The sequence below is a fragment of the Typopeltis vanoorti genome, chromosome 6 (genome assembly GCF_054136105.1).
Source record: "Typopeltis vanoorti isolate ZY-2024b chromosome 6, IOZ_Tvanoo_1.0, whole genome shotgun sequence".
Lineage (NCBI taxonomy): Eukaryota > Metazoa > Arthropoda > Arachnida > Uropygi > Thelyphonidae > Typopeltis > Typopeltis vanoorti.
The window spans coordinates 68807018-68820848 of NC_143554.1; the positions used below are offsets into that span (position 1 = coordinate 68807018).

The 13831-nt window shown below is 34.7% G+C and overlaps 1 protein-coding gene and 1 long non-coding RNA gene across 2 annotated transcripts in view; one reads left to right on the top strand and one right to left on the bottom strand.

The window, feature by feature from the left end:
- Window positions 1-13773, top strand: part of LOC150105516 (dual oxidase maturation factor 2-like) — a 62290-nt gene extending 48517 nt beyond the window's left edge. Inside the window, exons 7-9 of the mRNA XM_090394864.1 lie at window positions 8592-8803; window positions 10123-10510; window positions 13272-13773. Of these exons, the coding sequence (XP_090250990.1) occupies window positions 8592-8803; window positions 10123-10510; window positions 13272-13353 (682 nt within the window). The 3' untranslated portion in view covers window positions 13354-13773. The remainder of the gene's footprint in view (window positions 1-8591; window positions 8804-10122; window positions 10511-13271) is intronic.
- The window catches only part of LOC150105515 (uncharacterized), a 227578-nt gene that overhangs the window by 152346 nt on the left and 61401 nt on the right, over window positions 1-13831 (bottom strand). The window lies entirely within an intron of this gene.

A 13831-nucleotide genomic window follows, 5' to 3' on the forward strand; every position in this document is an offset into this window, starting at 1 on the left:
TGCTATATGATTATTAATGAATCTGTACCCCTGCGCAACTTCAATGAACATTTTTGGTATTTTGCCATTCGATTGTGGAAGAGAACAAATTATTTGGTGGGGCATTATTCTTTGCATGTAGTGTATGATATATGCACTCCATGTTTTGTGTTCCGAGTAAGCGCTCTCTATGATTTTTGCTCTTGCACTTAGAGTTTTTAAATGTACATTTATTAAACCAAGTCCTCCAGCTTCTATATCATGAAATATTGTACATCTTCGTATGGGTTCGTATTTCGAATCCCAAATATAGAGCTACACAGGCTCGTTTGTAATAACCATTAAAATTAAAATAACGTAATGCATTACATCGTGATTAATAAGAAATTCCTTATTTATGACATGACATTTAATACGAACAGTTATTATCTCCAGTTCATTTTGCCTTCTTAACACTTTATAAGCAGGTTATAATTAGAAAACAAGACCAAATTATACGCCTGAAAAATGCTGAAATTTTCTCTCAAAGCTGCTCGAAAAATAGTTACGATTTCATATTGTCTTCTAAATACAATCGTTTACTTGAATGTGATATAAATTTGTAGTTAATGTCGAATTATGTCTAAGGGATTCCGTAAAGGTTCACATTCGCCAACCTTGGTGACAGTGCGTAGAATCTCCATTTCGCAATTTACCGGCTGAGTTCATATCTTACCATTCCACAATTGTGAGGCCACCTTCCCACTTAGTGTCCCAAGTGTTACAAAGTACCGTTAGCCTACCCACGGTAAAATGGTATACGTTCCACGAATGAACACCTCCATAGCGCAATCGCTTGAACGAAGTGAAAGAAAGAAAAAAATAATTTCGATTGGAAAGATCTGGATTCGAATTTCGTTTAGGATTTGAGGACTTTTCAGGCGAAGGTGTTACTGGTCTCATAAGGAAGCGGCAGAATTGATGCTGTCGAAAACAAGCACAAGGACCACTGGAATACATACGCAAAATAATTGACGTAACACATTAGCTTCTGCCTTAACTGCTGCTTCAGTTGCATTTTCAATTGGTTACGTCCACTATGTAAGTGGCGTAACCAATTTACATGGGACTGCCATGTAAAGTCACCGTAATGAGCAGTTCATAAGTAGCATGGTACTTCATGCGGTGTAGTTCTACTCAGCGCATTATTGAATTTCTATAGTAAATAAAAAGGCAAGATCCATGTCCGTTAAAGAATATGTGACACTAACTTTCAGAAAGATCATGAGGATGGAAATTAGCGGACGATATGGGAAAAAAAACAACAACAGTACAGTAAATCAACAAAAGAAGTAGCCGTGGATCAAAATGTGCTTCTACAAAAAGTACAAGATTTTGCTTCAAAAGTTGCTCGACTATGATGCAGAAAATGACTGACTGATATTTTAACAACAAACAAGCATAAAACTGAACTGATTTTAAGAGAGATGAGGCAATATTTGTGTTCCTTAAATTTAACATAAAAATGTGGAATATGATGTAGCTGTGACTAGCCCCGCAGCATACGTTTTTTACAAGTGATACTGTAATACAAAATTACTACACACCAAAAATGACCCCCCCCCACTGTCACTCAGTGGAGAGTTGTAAAGTAACTTTTTATTTTTTTATTTTCTAGAGTATGAACCTATTCGATAAGCGTCTTCTTTCGTTGTTTCTTTCTCAATTAGTGGCTTCGAATTTGGAAAATAGCAAAACCTGAAACTTATCATCAATGACTTCGCTTGGCTGTTACAAATATCATAAAATGCTGCTTAGAATGAAAATACTTTCCAACTTGATAAATCTGCAGCAACATCGATTTCTTAAGTCGAGAACATATGCAATTATTTCGAAACAAAGTCCGCAATATTATTCTTGAATTATCTGAAACAGCAGGAGTTGTCACTTGGCAGGTTGTGGTTTTCTTTCAATCATTCTTGCAGATAATAATCACAAGTTTGTCGTGAAGCAAAACGCCAAGTTTAGTCACGTTCACTATAGAACAAAGCACTACAGTATCGCAAGAGCCTTCTATATTTTGTAGTAAACGCTCTTCTATTTCGTCAGTGAAAATGAAAATTGTCATAATTTGCGGATCTGAATATTCTTTCACGTGATATATTTCGAAACCACTCATTTTGCATCATACCCGAAGTGTAAGCTGAAATTAAGGAAAAGTTGTAACTGGTTATTTAATACCATGATCCCACCTTAACCCATTACAATATATTCCGGTACAAACTTGTTTTTAAATGGACGGGAAAATTTCAAGGTCACATGTCTTCCCCGCTACATATTATTGTACTGCATTTTCTATAGCTAGGCTGCAAATGTTTCTATAAATAAACATTAATGATTACGTTTGGAAGCAGATTACTTTGCTCAATTGCTTTTGAAAACTAGGAAGGTTTTTAGCCACATAGATTGATGGTTGCAATTGACTTTTTTGATTAACTTTTTTTCATTGTTGAAACCGTGTGATTCTAGTAATACATTCGGAAAGATGACAAAAACTAGGTTAAAACCTTTTCATAGAAATGTTTCTCAACTGAAAGTGAAGTAAACCATTTCATTGAGGTATGGGAAGCGTTTCAAGACATAAACAGTAATGGATAGTGGTGAGATTTTTGTCCTCAGTTTACTAACAAATAAGAAAAAAAAAAAAATCTCGCGGATTATGTTAAGATGAAGAGTTCATCTTAACATAATCCGCGATATTTTTTTTTTTTTTTTTTTAATTTTCACACTTATTTTAATGATAAAATAAGTATGAAAAACAACACATCTAGACTAGGTGATCGTTTGTAGCTAAGAGGAACGACTTTGTAATAAAACAAGGTCGTTTTTTGTGACCTCTTTTTATTACTTTTTTTTTTTTTTAAAATCTTCGTGGATTAGTTTATATTCATTTTGAGGATCAACTGTGTAGCTCAGTGGATGTGGTGTTTACACACCATCGCGCTTGGCCGCACGAAGGAAGACTTGGTTTCGAGTCTAGTCGGCGACTAGAGGAAATTTTTCTAAGCCTTTTTTCGACCGGTTCCCGAGTTAGTCGATCTCTGGCACGGGCAAGCAGGTTTTTCCTCCCGGAAACTCGGGTTTTTCGTCCTGTAAACTCAAGAAAATCGACCGTAGAACCCACATTATTTCAGACATTAAATATATTGTGTTAGGGACCACGAGATGGCGGCACATTTGAGCCGTCTCTCTTCACTGAGTACCGCTTAATTAGTGATAGCCTTGGGCTAGCTATCTCTGATTGGTACCAGTGGAGATTGAACTGCCCGCTCAGTCTCCAAAAGTTAGATAGGGCTAAATGGCCTCGCCTACTCTCCGTATACGGGAATAAAAAGGCGTTAGCTGATTTTTTTTTTTTTTTGAGGATCAACTAATAAACCCGAAAGTCATTAAAGTTCGAAAGCCTTGGAGTCGATCTTTCTCAAAACTGCTTGGATATACACGTATGCCTCTGCAGATTATCAGTATCTGCTTAATCAAGCAATAAACGCAGGCTTAGCACTGTTATTTAGAGTAGATTTATAACATCCGGGAATCCAGTTAGAAGGTCTAACTGGATTCCCGGGTTCAATCTTAAATGAAGGTTTATACAGCTGTATTTGAAGACTTTCACTCTGGGGATGTAACTATCAACGTCATTTTTTTAACTTTATTCATTTCCTATATCACTTTCATACTTTTTTTTAAAAATAATTTTAAACCTTTCGACTATTTTAATAGTATTTTCTCAACAACGAAATTATTACTCTCAGCGAGATTAATATTTTTATAGCCAAAAGGCTCGTTGTGCGATTGTTATTGGCCTTGACAGTAATGTCAAAATATTTATATCAATGATATAATAAAAAAAAAAATTCTTCATTTACCTTTCTAAGAATCCCAGCTAAAAATAAATATTCTCAAAATACTTGTGCATCGAAAGCGTCCAGTTTTTTTTATATTTTTTTATACAAACGTAATTGCAAATAAATCACCAATATCTGTCTGAGAAATATTTTTCTGAAGCTAATTCAAGAAGGGAATTGCTAAAGAACTTTTATGTGACTTCCCACCCACGAAAAGGTTTACTTATCAGCAGCCAAGTTCATTTATATATATATATATATATATATATAAAGCTAGTTGCTTAGTCAGGGTCCTGTTTAACACATAAGCCAAGTAAGCATATATTTCGAGACAAATACAAGAAAACTAAACTTTAATTTTTTTTTTTAAATTTTATTTATCTTAATCTATATTAAGGACTAGCAAATCTACTTTGTCTAAGGCTCAAAATATGGAAAACAGCATTGTTCTCTATGGCAGATTACAGTAACTTGTTCTTAGAGTTACGGCCGAAGCAAATAAGGCTGCTAGGCCCGAGTAATGTCTATTAACGGAATGGATTCTTATGCCGATCTTCCTATTTTGTGAGAAGAGAAAAAAAGGCTTTCACCTCCGTATGTGGACGGATAACTCGCATTCAACTGAAAAGTCCTTATAAAAATTCCTACGACGTATATAGCAAAGATGTATTAAATGTGGTAGCACATTAAACAAAGCATGAAATAAATAGCATCATTCAATGCAAACTTAAAACGGATTTACTTTACATCAAACCATCTTTCCAGATTTTCAAACAAACTAGACTTCAAGGAATAAAAACATAATGGTCTAGAGTAAACAATTAAGCCGAAAATAATTATCAAAAACGGTAATATAAAAACGCCATAGTAAATTCCAAAGGAATAAAACTTCCTTGATGATTTGTTTCCTATTTAAAAAAATATATATATAATCCCCCCCCCCAACAACCAAAAGAAAACTAACCAATACTGAGAGATGGATTCCAAATTCTTCATGACTTTTTTAACCCATTAAAACTTCGATTTTATCGGTTGATATATATATATATATATAACTAATTCGAGGAAGAAACTCTTTTCGAAAGTTTAAGGCTTGAGAAGCTCTTAATACATGTTGATAATGACCCAATCAACTATATTATTATCTCTTATCTTTCAGTTTTTGTACCCGATAATTAAATATCCCAGTAAATGTATATTACATAAGTGACGTGAAAAGCCTGTTAACTAACCGAAAGTAGCTAATTTAAAAAATCGCATTTTTTTTTAAATGTTCATAATGTGGAAGTACTGTAAATAAAGCACTCCAAATCTCCAATTAATATCTGACGCTGATGATTTTGAAAAAAAAAAAAAAAAAAAATCTATATTACTAGACATCGTGTATGTTTTAAATTATAGGCCATTTCTGTCAGCTGAAATATGCTATTTTCTTCGTAAGGCCCAGGTACAGAGGGAAATTTTCTCTCCACAGGCAGTAAACTATTGGAACTCTTCCTCCCTTCCATGATCTATAAGGTTCAGAAACCAACCCCTTAATGCTACTGTAACTGTTCCTACTGTTATATCATTTACGGTTAGAGACGACAAAACGCAATACCAATAACAAAAAAATAATAAACACCTACAATTATGAGTTTTGTGAATCCCTCATTCATCGCGCATTTTCAGAGTTGAGCGAGTCGTTGAAATTCCAACCATTTATTTTCATGTTAGATAGTTTGTAACCTCACATTCGATAGAAAGAAATTAAGTAGATGCACACATTGCCCTCTGCTATCTGAATGGTATGCTTACTGAACCGCTGCAAGAAAGGCTTCAGTGAAGGAAACTGTCAGTACTAATAAAGTGCTGGAACGCATCCAAGGCCAACATGCGTTTGAATACTCACCTTCACCATTAGAATTTTTAAATGCAACTTCTGCAGAGAATCCTTGAGAGGAAAACTATTTGTTTAGAAACAATGGGAAGGTAGACAATCTGGGAACTTTTGGTTTTTGAATTTGACCTTACTGGAGGCCCTTCCACTTTTGATACTTCAACCCCCCGGGACTTGCTCTATGCCTGTTGGACGTGTTTGACGAGGAAGAATTTTAACTCGACCTTCACCTGTTGCATTAGCCTCTATAGCGACCTTCGAATGGTTGTTAATTGTGCGTGTCTGTGATGAATGTCAGACTCGTGACTTGCCCCATTTCCCTATAACGCATTAATTATACTGCCGAATCATGCATATATTTGGAATCTTATAACTCGATGGTGTAAACCAATGGTTTTCATCTTCGATGAATCGAGCTATAATTTTGAAGTTGAAGAACGTGTTTTGGTAGTTAACATTAATGTGCTCATAGTTTCAAATGAAATACAATAGCTATAATGGGATCTCGAGACTATTTTGCTACTACATTCATTCCCAATCTCATCAAATGTTCTTTAAAGTGAACCAGAAGGCATTATTCAAGGGATATATATTCTACCTCTGTAATAAATCAAATATTTGTTATCTCCCAACCACAAGAAATTCCTAAATGTATCTGTGGTTCATATTAATGCATGTCCAAAGTTTAAGAAAGTTGATGTCAGGACATGATCGTCGTTAGCTGGTTACAGACACAGAATACGAGTTTCTCGTTTCGTATTCGGCCTCTATTAATGGAATAAAAAATCGAATAGTTACTGTAGTAACTATTCAATCAGTACTCAGCTTAGTACTGGGGAGAGCCATTCATTACGCTTATTAAAATTCATGCGTGTGAAAAAAGTGTGTAATCCAGTTGTAACTTGAATATCATCTATCCGCTAATTCTTCAGAAGTATTAAACTACAGCCTGTTAAATATAATTAGTAAAAATCAGAGAAACTTAAACTAGTGAAAAACGTTCGAAAAGGTGTTTTTACTTTTCCACTGCAAACATCTACACATCGCATTGTTCACCAATTCAGCTGTTATTTTCAAGTCCCAATTACATTCCGGACCAAAATGGAGGCAGGGAGGTGCATGTGGAAAGAAGATAAAAATAAAATGCTACAGCACTCAACGGATTTGGGCTAGCTGGTTGATTTTTATCAATGTACTTTTGACGCATAAAATTGGAAATGTTTTAATTGAATGCATATTCCCCTCTGAAATGCAATGCTGTTAGGTATTAGAAATAACTAAGTAATGAAGAGCTTCTAAATAACAGCCAGCCTCTTCTTTCCCCAATACTCAGCTTGCTTTTAAGAATGATATATAACAAATATAAGGAAAGTGAATTGTAGTCTTTGTGAATTCATCGACAACAGAGCCTTCCAATGCTCTGACAATCCCGCAATTAGCACTTAAGTTTCACCAATATTCAGTTGTCCGAAAGTGACGGAAATCGTGGAAGTGACAATCACTTCAGCAAGGAGATGACTAGTATTTCTTAAGGTAGTCATCAGCTTTCAGAAGAAAACCTAGTAAGCCTGTACGCGATATCCCCCTCAAGAAAGGGGAATATCGCGTTAGGTGTGTTTGATAATTTACGTCACACCATTTTTCGGATTCGAAAGCCTTCCTATCTGTCATGAAGTGACATCCTGTTATTGTACTAGAATGCTTTTGTAGCCATATTCGGTAACACCGTGACGTCAACAGCAGGCGAGTAGCACGCCCAGTGAAAGTGAAACTATCTTTCGAGCTGGTGATTGTATTGCTGAAAGTTTTTTATTGAATTCAACTCTGTTAGTTTGTGATCCTGCAATAGTTCGCTATTTGCGGCTGAATTTGATGCTTGATGTTATTTTCTGTTATTATTGATAACTTAACCCAGTGTTTCTTAACCTTTTTTGGATTATGCCCCACCTCAACGTCTCAAAGATTCTGATGCCCTCCCCCCCCCTCTAGCATAATAGTCAGCCAAATTCTGAAAAAGTATAATATAAATATGTACATGTACTTTTTCTAATTGCCCCCAAAAATATTCAAATTGCCCCCCCCCCCCTTTGGGGAGTACGCCCCACGTTGAGAAACACTGACTTAACCATTAAGGAAAATAATACTTAGAGAGAAAATATTTACACTAGGTTATACGAAAATTCTCTTCTCTTATAAGAGAAGACGTCAAAATCATTCATTCAGTAAAATAACATCTAAGTTTGAAAGAAATATATGCAAGGCTTCTGAGTTGCGTGCGCATACGCACAAACATACACAAAATCCTCATTACTGTTTATAAACGAATATGATGACATTCATTCACTGAAGCGGGTGAAAATTACCCCGTCGCACGAGGGGGGGGGGTCTGGAAAGTGATCAAATTTCTTCGATGTCAGTAAATATTTAACATTCAAGAAATAACACACCCCATTGCAAGCAGCATTTAAAAGCATTAACTCGCAGCCTGATGGATGGAGACTGAGTATGTTAACCATTCGGTCAAACGTGAGATGTCATTTATAAATATCCTATACATGGTTGACAATTCAGTTTCCCCCACAATAAATGCTCCCCAGAAAGGACACGTTCAAATAATGCAAACCATTGTTTGCATTAGTTTCGAGTCTGCTTAAAATGTATGACGAGTTCTTGCACTAAAGAAAGGAGCGTTTCGATTTTTTTTAAATTACCTTTTTAAGTAATGTAAAGAATTTTACAATGTTGCTGATTATCTGATTTTAGCATCCACTTTTTCAGTTTGACTATCATTATTTAATTTAGATGATTTCATCTGTGACAGAATAATATATATATTTTTTCAATTGCAGGACATCATTCGGTATTTGGCTTTTGATGAACATTCTTCTGTGTGCAGTACCACGGTATGGGGCTTACACTATGATGCTAACGGGTGTTTTACTTCTTCTCACGAATGTTCTCTATGTTCTCTTAATACCGAAACGCCAATTAATAATTCGAATGGAAAATACAACATTTATCTTCCGCTACGGCTGGTGCTTCTGGATCGTTTTGGCAGCAGGTAGGAAATAATCGCCTAATAGTATGTATAATAACCTTTTCACCAATGTGAAAATGTTATTAATGTGACTAATCATAAAACCTGACAATACTTTAAGTCTTTAATAAAAGTTTGATATTTTTCGGATTTTTTTCATCATTTTACATTCTGTTTAAACGGTGACAAGGAGACCGGTACAGAGGCTAAAACGACTGTAAGAAAAATCGAAATCCCCCCCGATGTTCGATATTTAAGTAAATGATAAAAAAGTAGCGTGAATGAATTCAATAACAAGTATGACATCTGTTGCGAATAGTATGACCTCCCTCGATGAGTTCCCGACATTCTTGAAGGTATCTTTTAATACTAATAAAATACAGATGCACAGCCACAGGATTGATTATGTATATTATTATTAGTCACTAAAGTGGTGACAAGTATGATCCTCACTGGGAAACACTTCTATTCGATTTGGCGTCTATCGCAGAGAATTGATCCTGTAATAGTCTTTTTCAGAGAATGTAGGATTATTTTCAATGCACAATTCTCTAACAATAAAACTCCATGAAATGAAATGCATATAGTGAAGCAGCGTTTGGATTTTTTTGGTGGCCATGATCCTTTTGAAACCAGCTTCTACTAAAAGATCTGGGTTTTTGCAAATTGTGACGAGACGTGCATTTTCTGGAAACTGTTGGATGCATCATTTAAAAAATCAGTAAAGATTATTCTTTCTTTTGATCAACTTTTAAGCATTTTCGAAAATTCCAATTTTCTTTAGTTTGTCGTTGTAAGCGATTGTGATAGACGTGTGAAATATCTTCAACTATGTTTCTGTTCAAATTCGTAGTCTTGTGATTTCAAAGGTAACATTCCAAAATGGATATTGTTGTTGGCTGAAGACCGCTTATATTCCATAAACAGAAATATATGCAACTATGTAAAGAACATACCATCTTTCTGCGCCTATTGTATTTGAAATGTTGGGGGAGGGGGATAAGAAATAACTGACTTGAATAAAAAAAAAAAAAGTTCACTTTAAGATTTATCCAACTATTGGAGAATAGAACAGGATCGAGTAAGCTGAGTTAAACAGGGTATAGAATCACCATATGCGATGGGCAGTCGAATTCTTTTTCAGTTTCGTGCCAGCAGTCGGATAATGATAATAATAACCTAATTTATTCAATTATCACTCCGTTTTAGTTATAGATGTCATTATAGAAATATCTGAAGGTTATATTAATGCGAAATTTATCATATTTACTGTTAAGTAAGCAGTTTTAACTGGATTGATTTTTGTGAGAATTTGAACTTAACTCTAATGAACTATTTTTCAGGAATCCTGTCTGTATTGGTTGGTGCTGTTGTTTCTCTCATTGACTGGATTTTTCCCAACAAGTTTTCAACTATTTTTGAAGTTGATTATGACACTCCATATCGATATTTTGTGGGTCAAGACAATACGCCTAGAGGACAGCATACGCCACTAAGCGAAATGGTGCAAAACAGAAAGACTTTTGAACTTAGAGCAATTCCAACAACTAGTGGAAGTTCTGCCGCAGCTACTACTTCCCAGGAAGGTATTGAAAATGCTGCATTCGAAGACGACGAAGCATTTGGAACGATCATCAATGGAAAAAGGGCGGTCAGCTTACATCAGTTTGGTAAGATGACTAAAGTCGAACCAATTACAAAGAGGACACGATTCGGATCTACTACGCAAAAGTAAGCCCGTATTCTCATGAACAGGTGGAATATCTAAATACTGAAATATTTACATATGCTATTAAGGTACTAGTAAAGTTTCACTGTAGTATCAGGTGTGGAGAGAAAAAGTGACGTGCCGACTTATTCGCTTGAGTTAAACTAGTACTTGTAAAAGAATGAAATTAGCTCCATATATTTAGGTACTATTAGACGAAGTCACTACTGGTCACGTCATCAGTCAATGAAAATGCAATGATACAGTGAAACTTAACAAATACCTTCACTAATTCAATTATTATTAGATCACATACAGTAGTTCGACAAAATATTAGCTTGCCAAAAATTCTAAAGTCAATAATATAAGAAATCGTCATCCATTAAAGATAACCTTTTGCCCGGGTTCTGTGCACCTGTTCCATCGCATTATCAGAATTTCATTACTGAGTCTTGCCTTAATATTTCCATTTGGTGTCCCTAAGCAAAAATTGCAATGTTTTGTAGGTCAGTACACCGGCCGCTTATTACAGTATTTCAGCATATTTTACCCGCCTGTGGCAGTTCTCAGTCACCACCTGAAATGATGCTGACTACCAGCATTATAGGAGTACTTTACAACTATCGATAACCATATATGGACAGCTACGTATGAAAGTGTTCATACAAGATATATACACCGACTAAACCAATTGAGTGTTAACTTCAGGTGTAGCCACTTTTACAAACTTTTTTCCATAATATATACATACGTCAGTAATGGGCCGTGCTTGCTAATAACAGCAATCTTAGTGACATGGATTGTGCTACTTTTTTAGCTTATATTTCTAAATACAGATACTAAGGCAACCGCCGACTTCTACCTTAATACTAATAGTTTCACTTTTTCCGAGCATTACGGAATTAAAAGATAGTATCTTCCGTAGAAGATACTGGTTCACATAATACATGAGAGCGAATTAATGATAGAGGAATTAACAATATGAGAAAAAAAAAAGCAAGTCAAGTATTGTAATGGTGAATTTCTCATCAGCGTTCTTGTATTGTTTCATGTGATTGTTTAGAATCGACACTGAAATATAACAAGCTCGGACTCCATGCCTGTATGGGTTTACGAACCATAAGTCAAAATTTTTCAATGCATCTTGGGATGGAATGAGCCTTTCTCATTCCATTGCAGCTTGCTCAAAGTTTCAGTTATCCCATTCTACGATAAGCAGTCTTAAAGAATAGTCTATATTAGAGCTCAAATTGTACCAGGAACGTAACCCCAATTTATAACACTGAACCTATGGAAAATAAGGGTTTGAATTATGAAGACTCGCTTAACGATTTTACAGGGATTAGGTCATAAAAGAGGTAATCTACTGTAAAAAAAAAAATAAATAAATAAAATTATTTACAGCGAATAAGAAAAAAATTCCTTTTTTATTTTTAATCCGAACAGCTATAAATGGCTAAGTAGTTAATTTCTAAAAGCTTATCATATACCCATCCACACAGGTCGTTTATCATGCTAATTCTCTACACCACCCTACATAAATATTTGGTATCGCTTTGCAGAGCAGTTCATTTATTTTAAGATAAATGGAAGGAAGAGGGTGACATCTTTTCAATTTATCCTCCGTGGTTGTCCTGAAAAAGTCCATAAAATTTTTGAACAGAGGAACACCACCACTCTTAAATACAAGTGTTCGGTACAAAGATTATATTCCTTCCATTCTTCGTCGTCTTGCTTTATTGGAAGACCTAAATATTAAGGTCCTAAATATAAATATAAGACCTAAATATAAATATTCTTCATAATCCCGTCCAAAAACTTCGTAGCCTTTTGAGGTCTCCGAAAAAGAGCAACTCTTGCAAGAAATATCGAGGCGCCTATAAAATTTGTCAGACCAGAAGAAATTAAGATTAGAAAAAAGCGAATCGTAGCAATGTGTTCTCAAAATAAGATTGAAAAATGGTTTACGCTCGCATATATTCTCTCTCATTGTAACAATGTTATACTTGGAATAAAATTTTGTCTAATCAGGCAGAATTTATAAATCATAAAGTATATCAGGCAGACCATTTAAAGATAAAAATTGAATCGTTAGGCTACACTTTTAATCATTAAACTCACTTGGTATCCTTGATAAAAGTCAGATATTGATTTTGCAGAAAAGTATGGAAGTCTCAGATCATATGAAATGATGGAACAGCATCGTAACCAAGACGAAGTTACTAGATATTAAGATATCGGATCTTGTCAGTCATTTTATTATTTGGATTTTGTCGTAAATACAATTATTTATATTTTATCTTATGTTATCATATTTATGTTACCTCATTCTGTTCAGTAAATGCAAACTCGCAGCCATCATTTTTAAAATTGCATTTTGAAGTTCAGATTAGTTCTACTTTAGGGCTGTACACATGCTGAATCTGCCGGTCGTAATTTTTTTTTTTTCATTTAAAACATGCGACATTATTAATTTAAAGAATGCTAAGTCTTAGCCAATGGCTGAGACAGCAAACTGTCCCCAAATGTATTAGTGACTAAAATAATTTTTCTACGATTTTTTATATCGCATTTGTCATTGATGGAGGCAATAGGATTTCTGGAACTCTTAGTTTTATATCCCTTAAAAAAAACAGGCATTTTAGACACGACATATAAGATCTGTAACGCAACATTAATCATCATTTTGAGCTACACTACCTTAATAATAGGCAAATAAGATAATTTATCTATAGATATAAAAGTTATTATATAAACCTTTTCTAATTTTCATTTTCTTTTCAGCCAAACTGCCTTTGTCGAATCAACTAGTCCATCTCAGACGCAAGTGAATATTGACATCCATGCTGCTGCTGCTATGTGGTAATATTTAAAATAAACACAAAAATGTCCCAACGAACTGCCGAATGTTCTTACTGGAAAGAGCTAAAATACGATTTCGAACTGTGAAGAAACTATTTATATATTTCATGTTTATCCTCAGCTACCATATGAGAAGACATCATGCATCTCATTGTTTTTATACTCTCATTTTTATGATCTTGGATAGTGTGATAGTCCTAGCAACTGTCGATGTGTTCCTAGACTGCTTCAGCAGTCAACTTTTAACTTATAGTATTAAGGCCTGTCAATATCAGTAGTATAGACGGCCAATAACGAACTATTTTTGTGCATATTTGTAATGTATTGTAAATCCATGTTTTCTTAGTGAAGCCTTACCAACGTTTGTAAAGGATGTAACTAGTCATAGAACAAATGACGTTTGCCAAATCAAATGTGACCATGATGCTCGTTGAGCACTTTAATTTAAATAAAAATAAACTTTTTATATAAGTTTTGTTGTC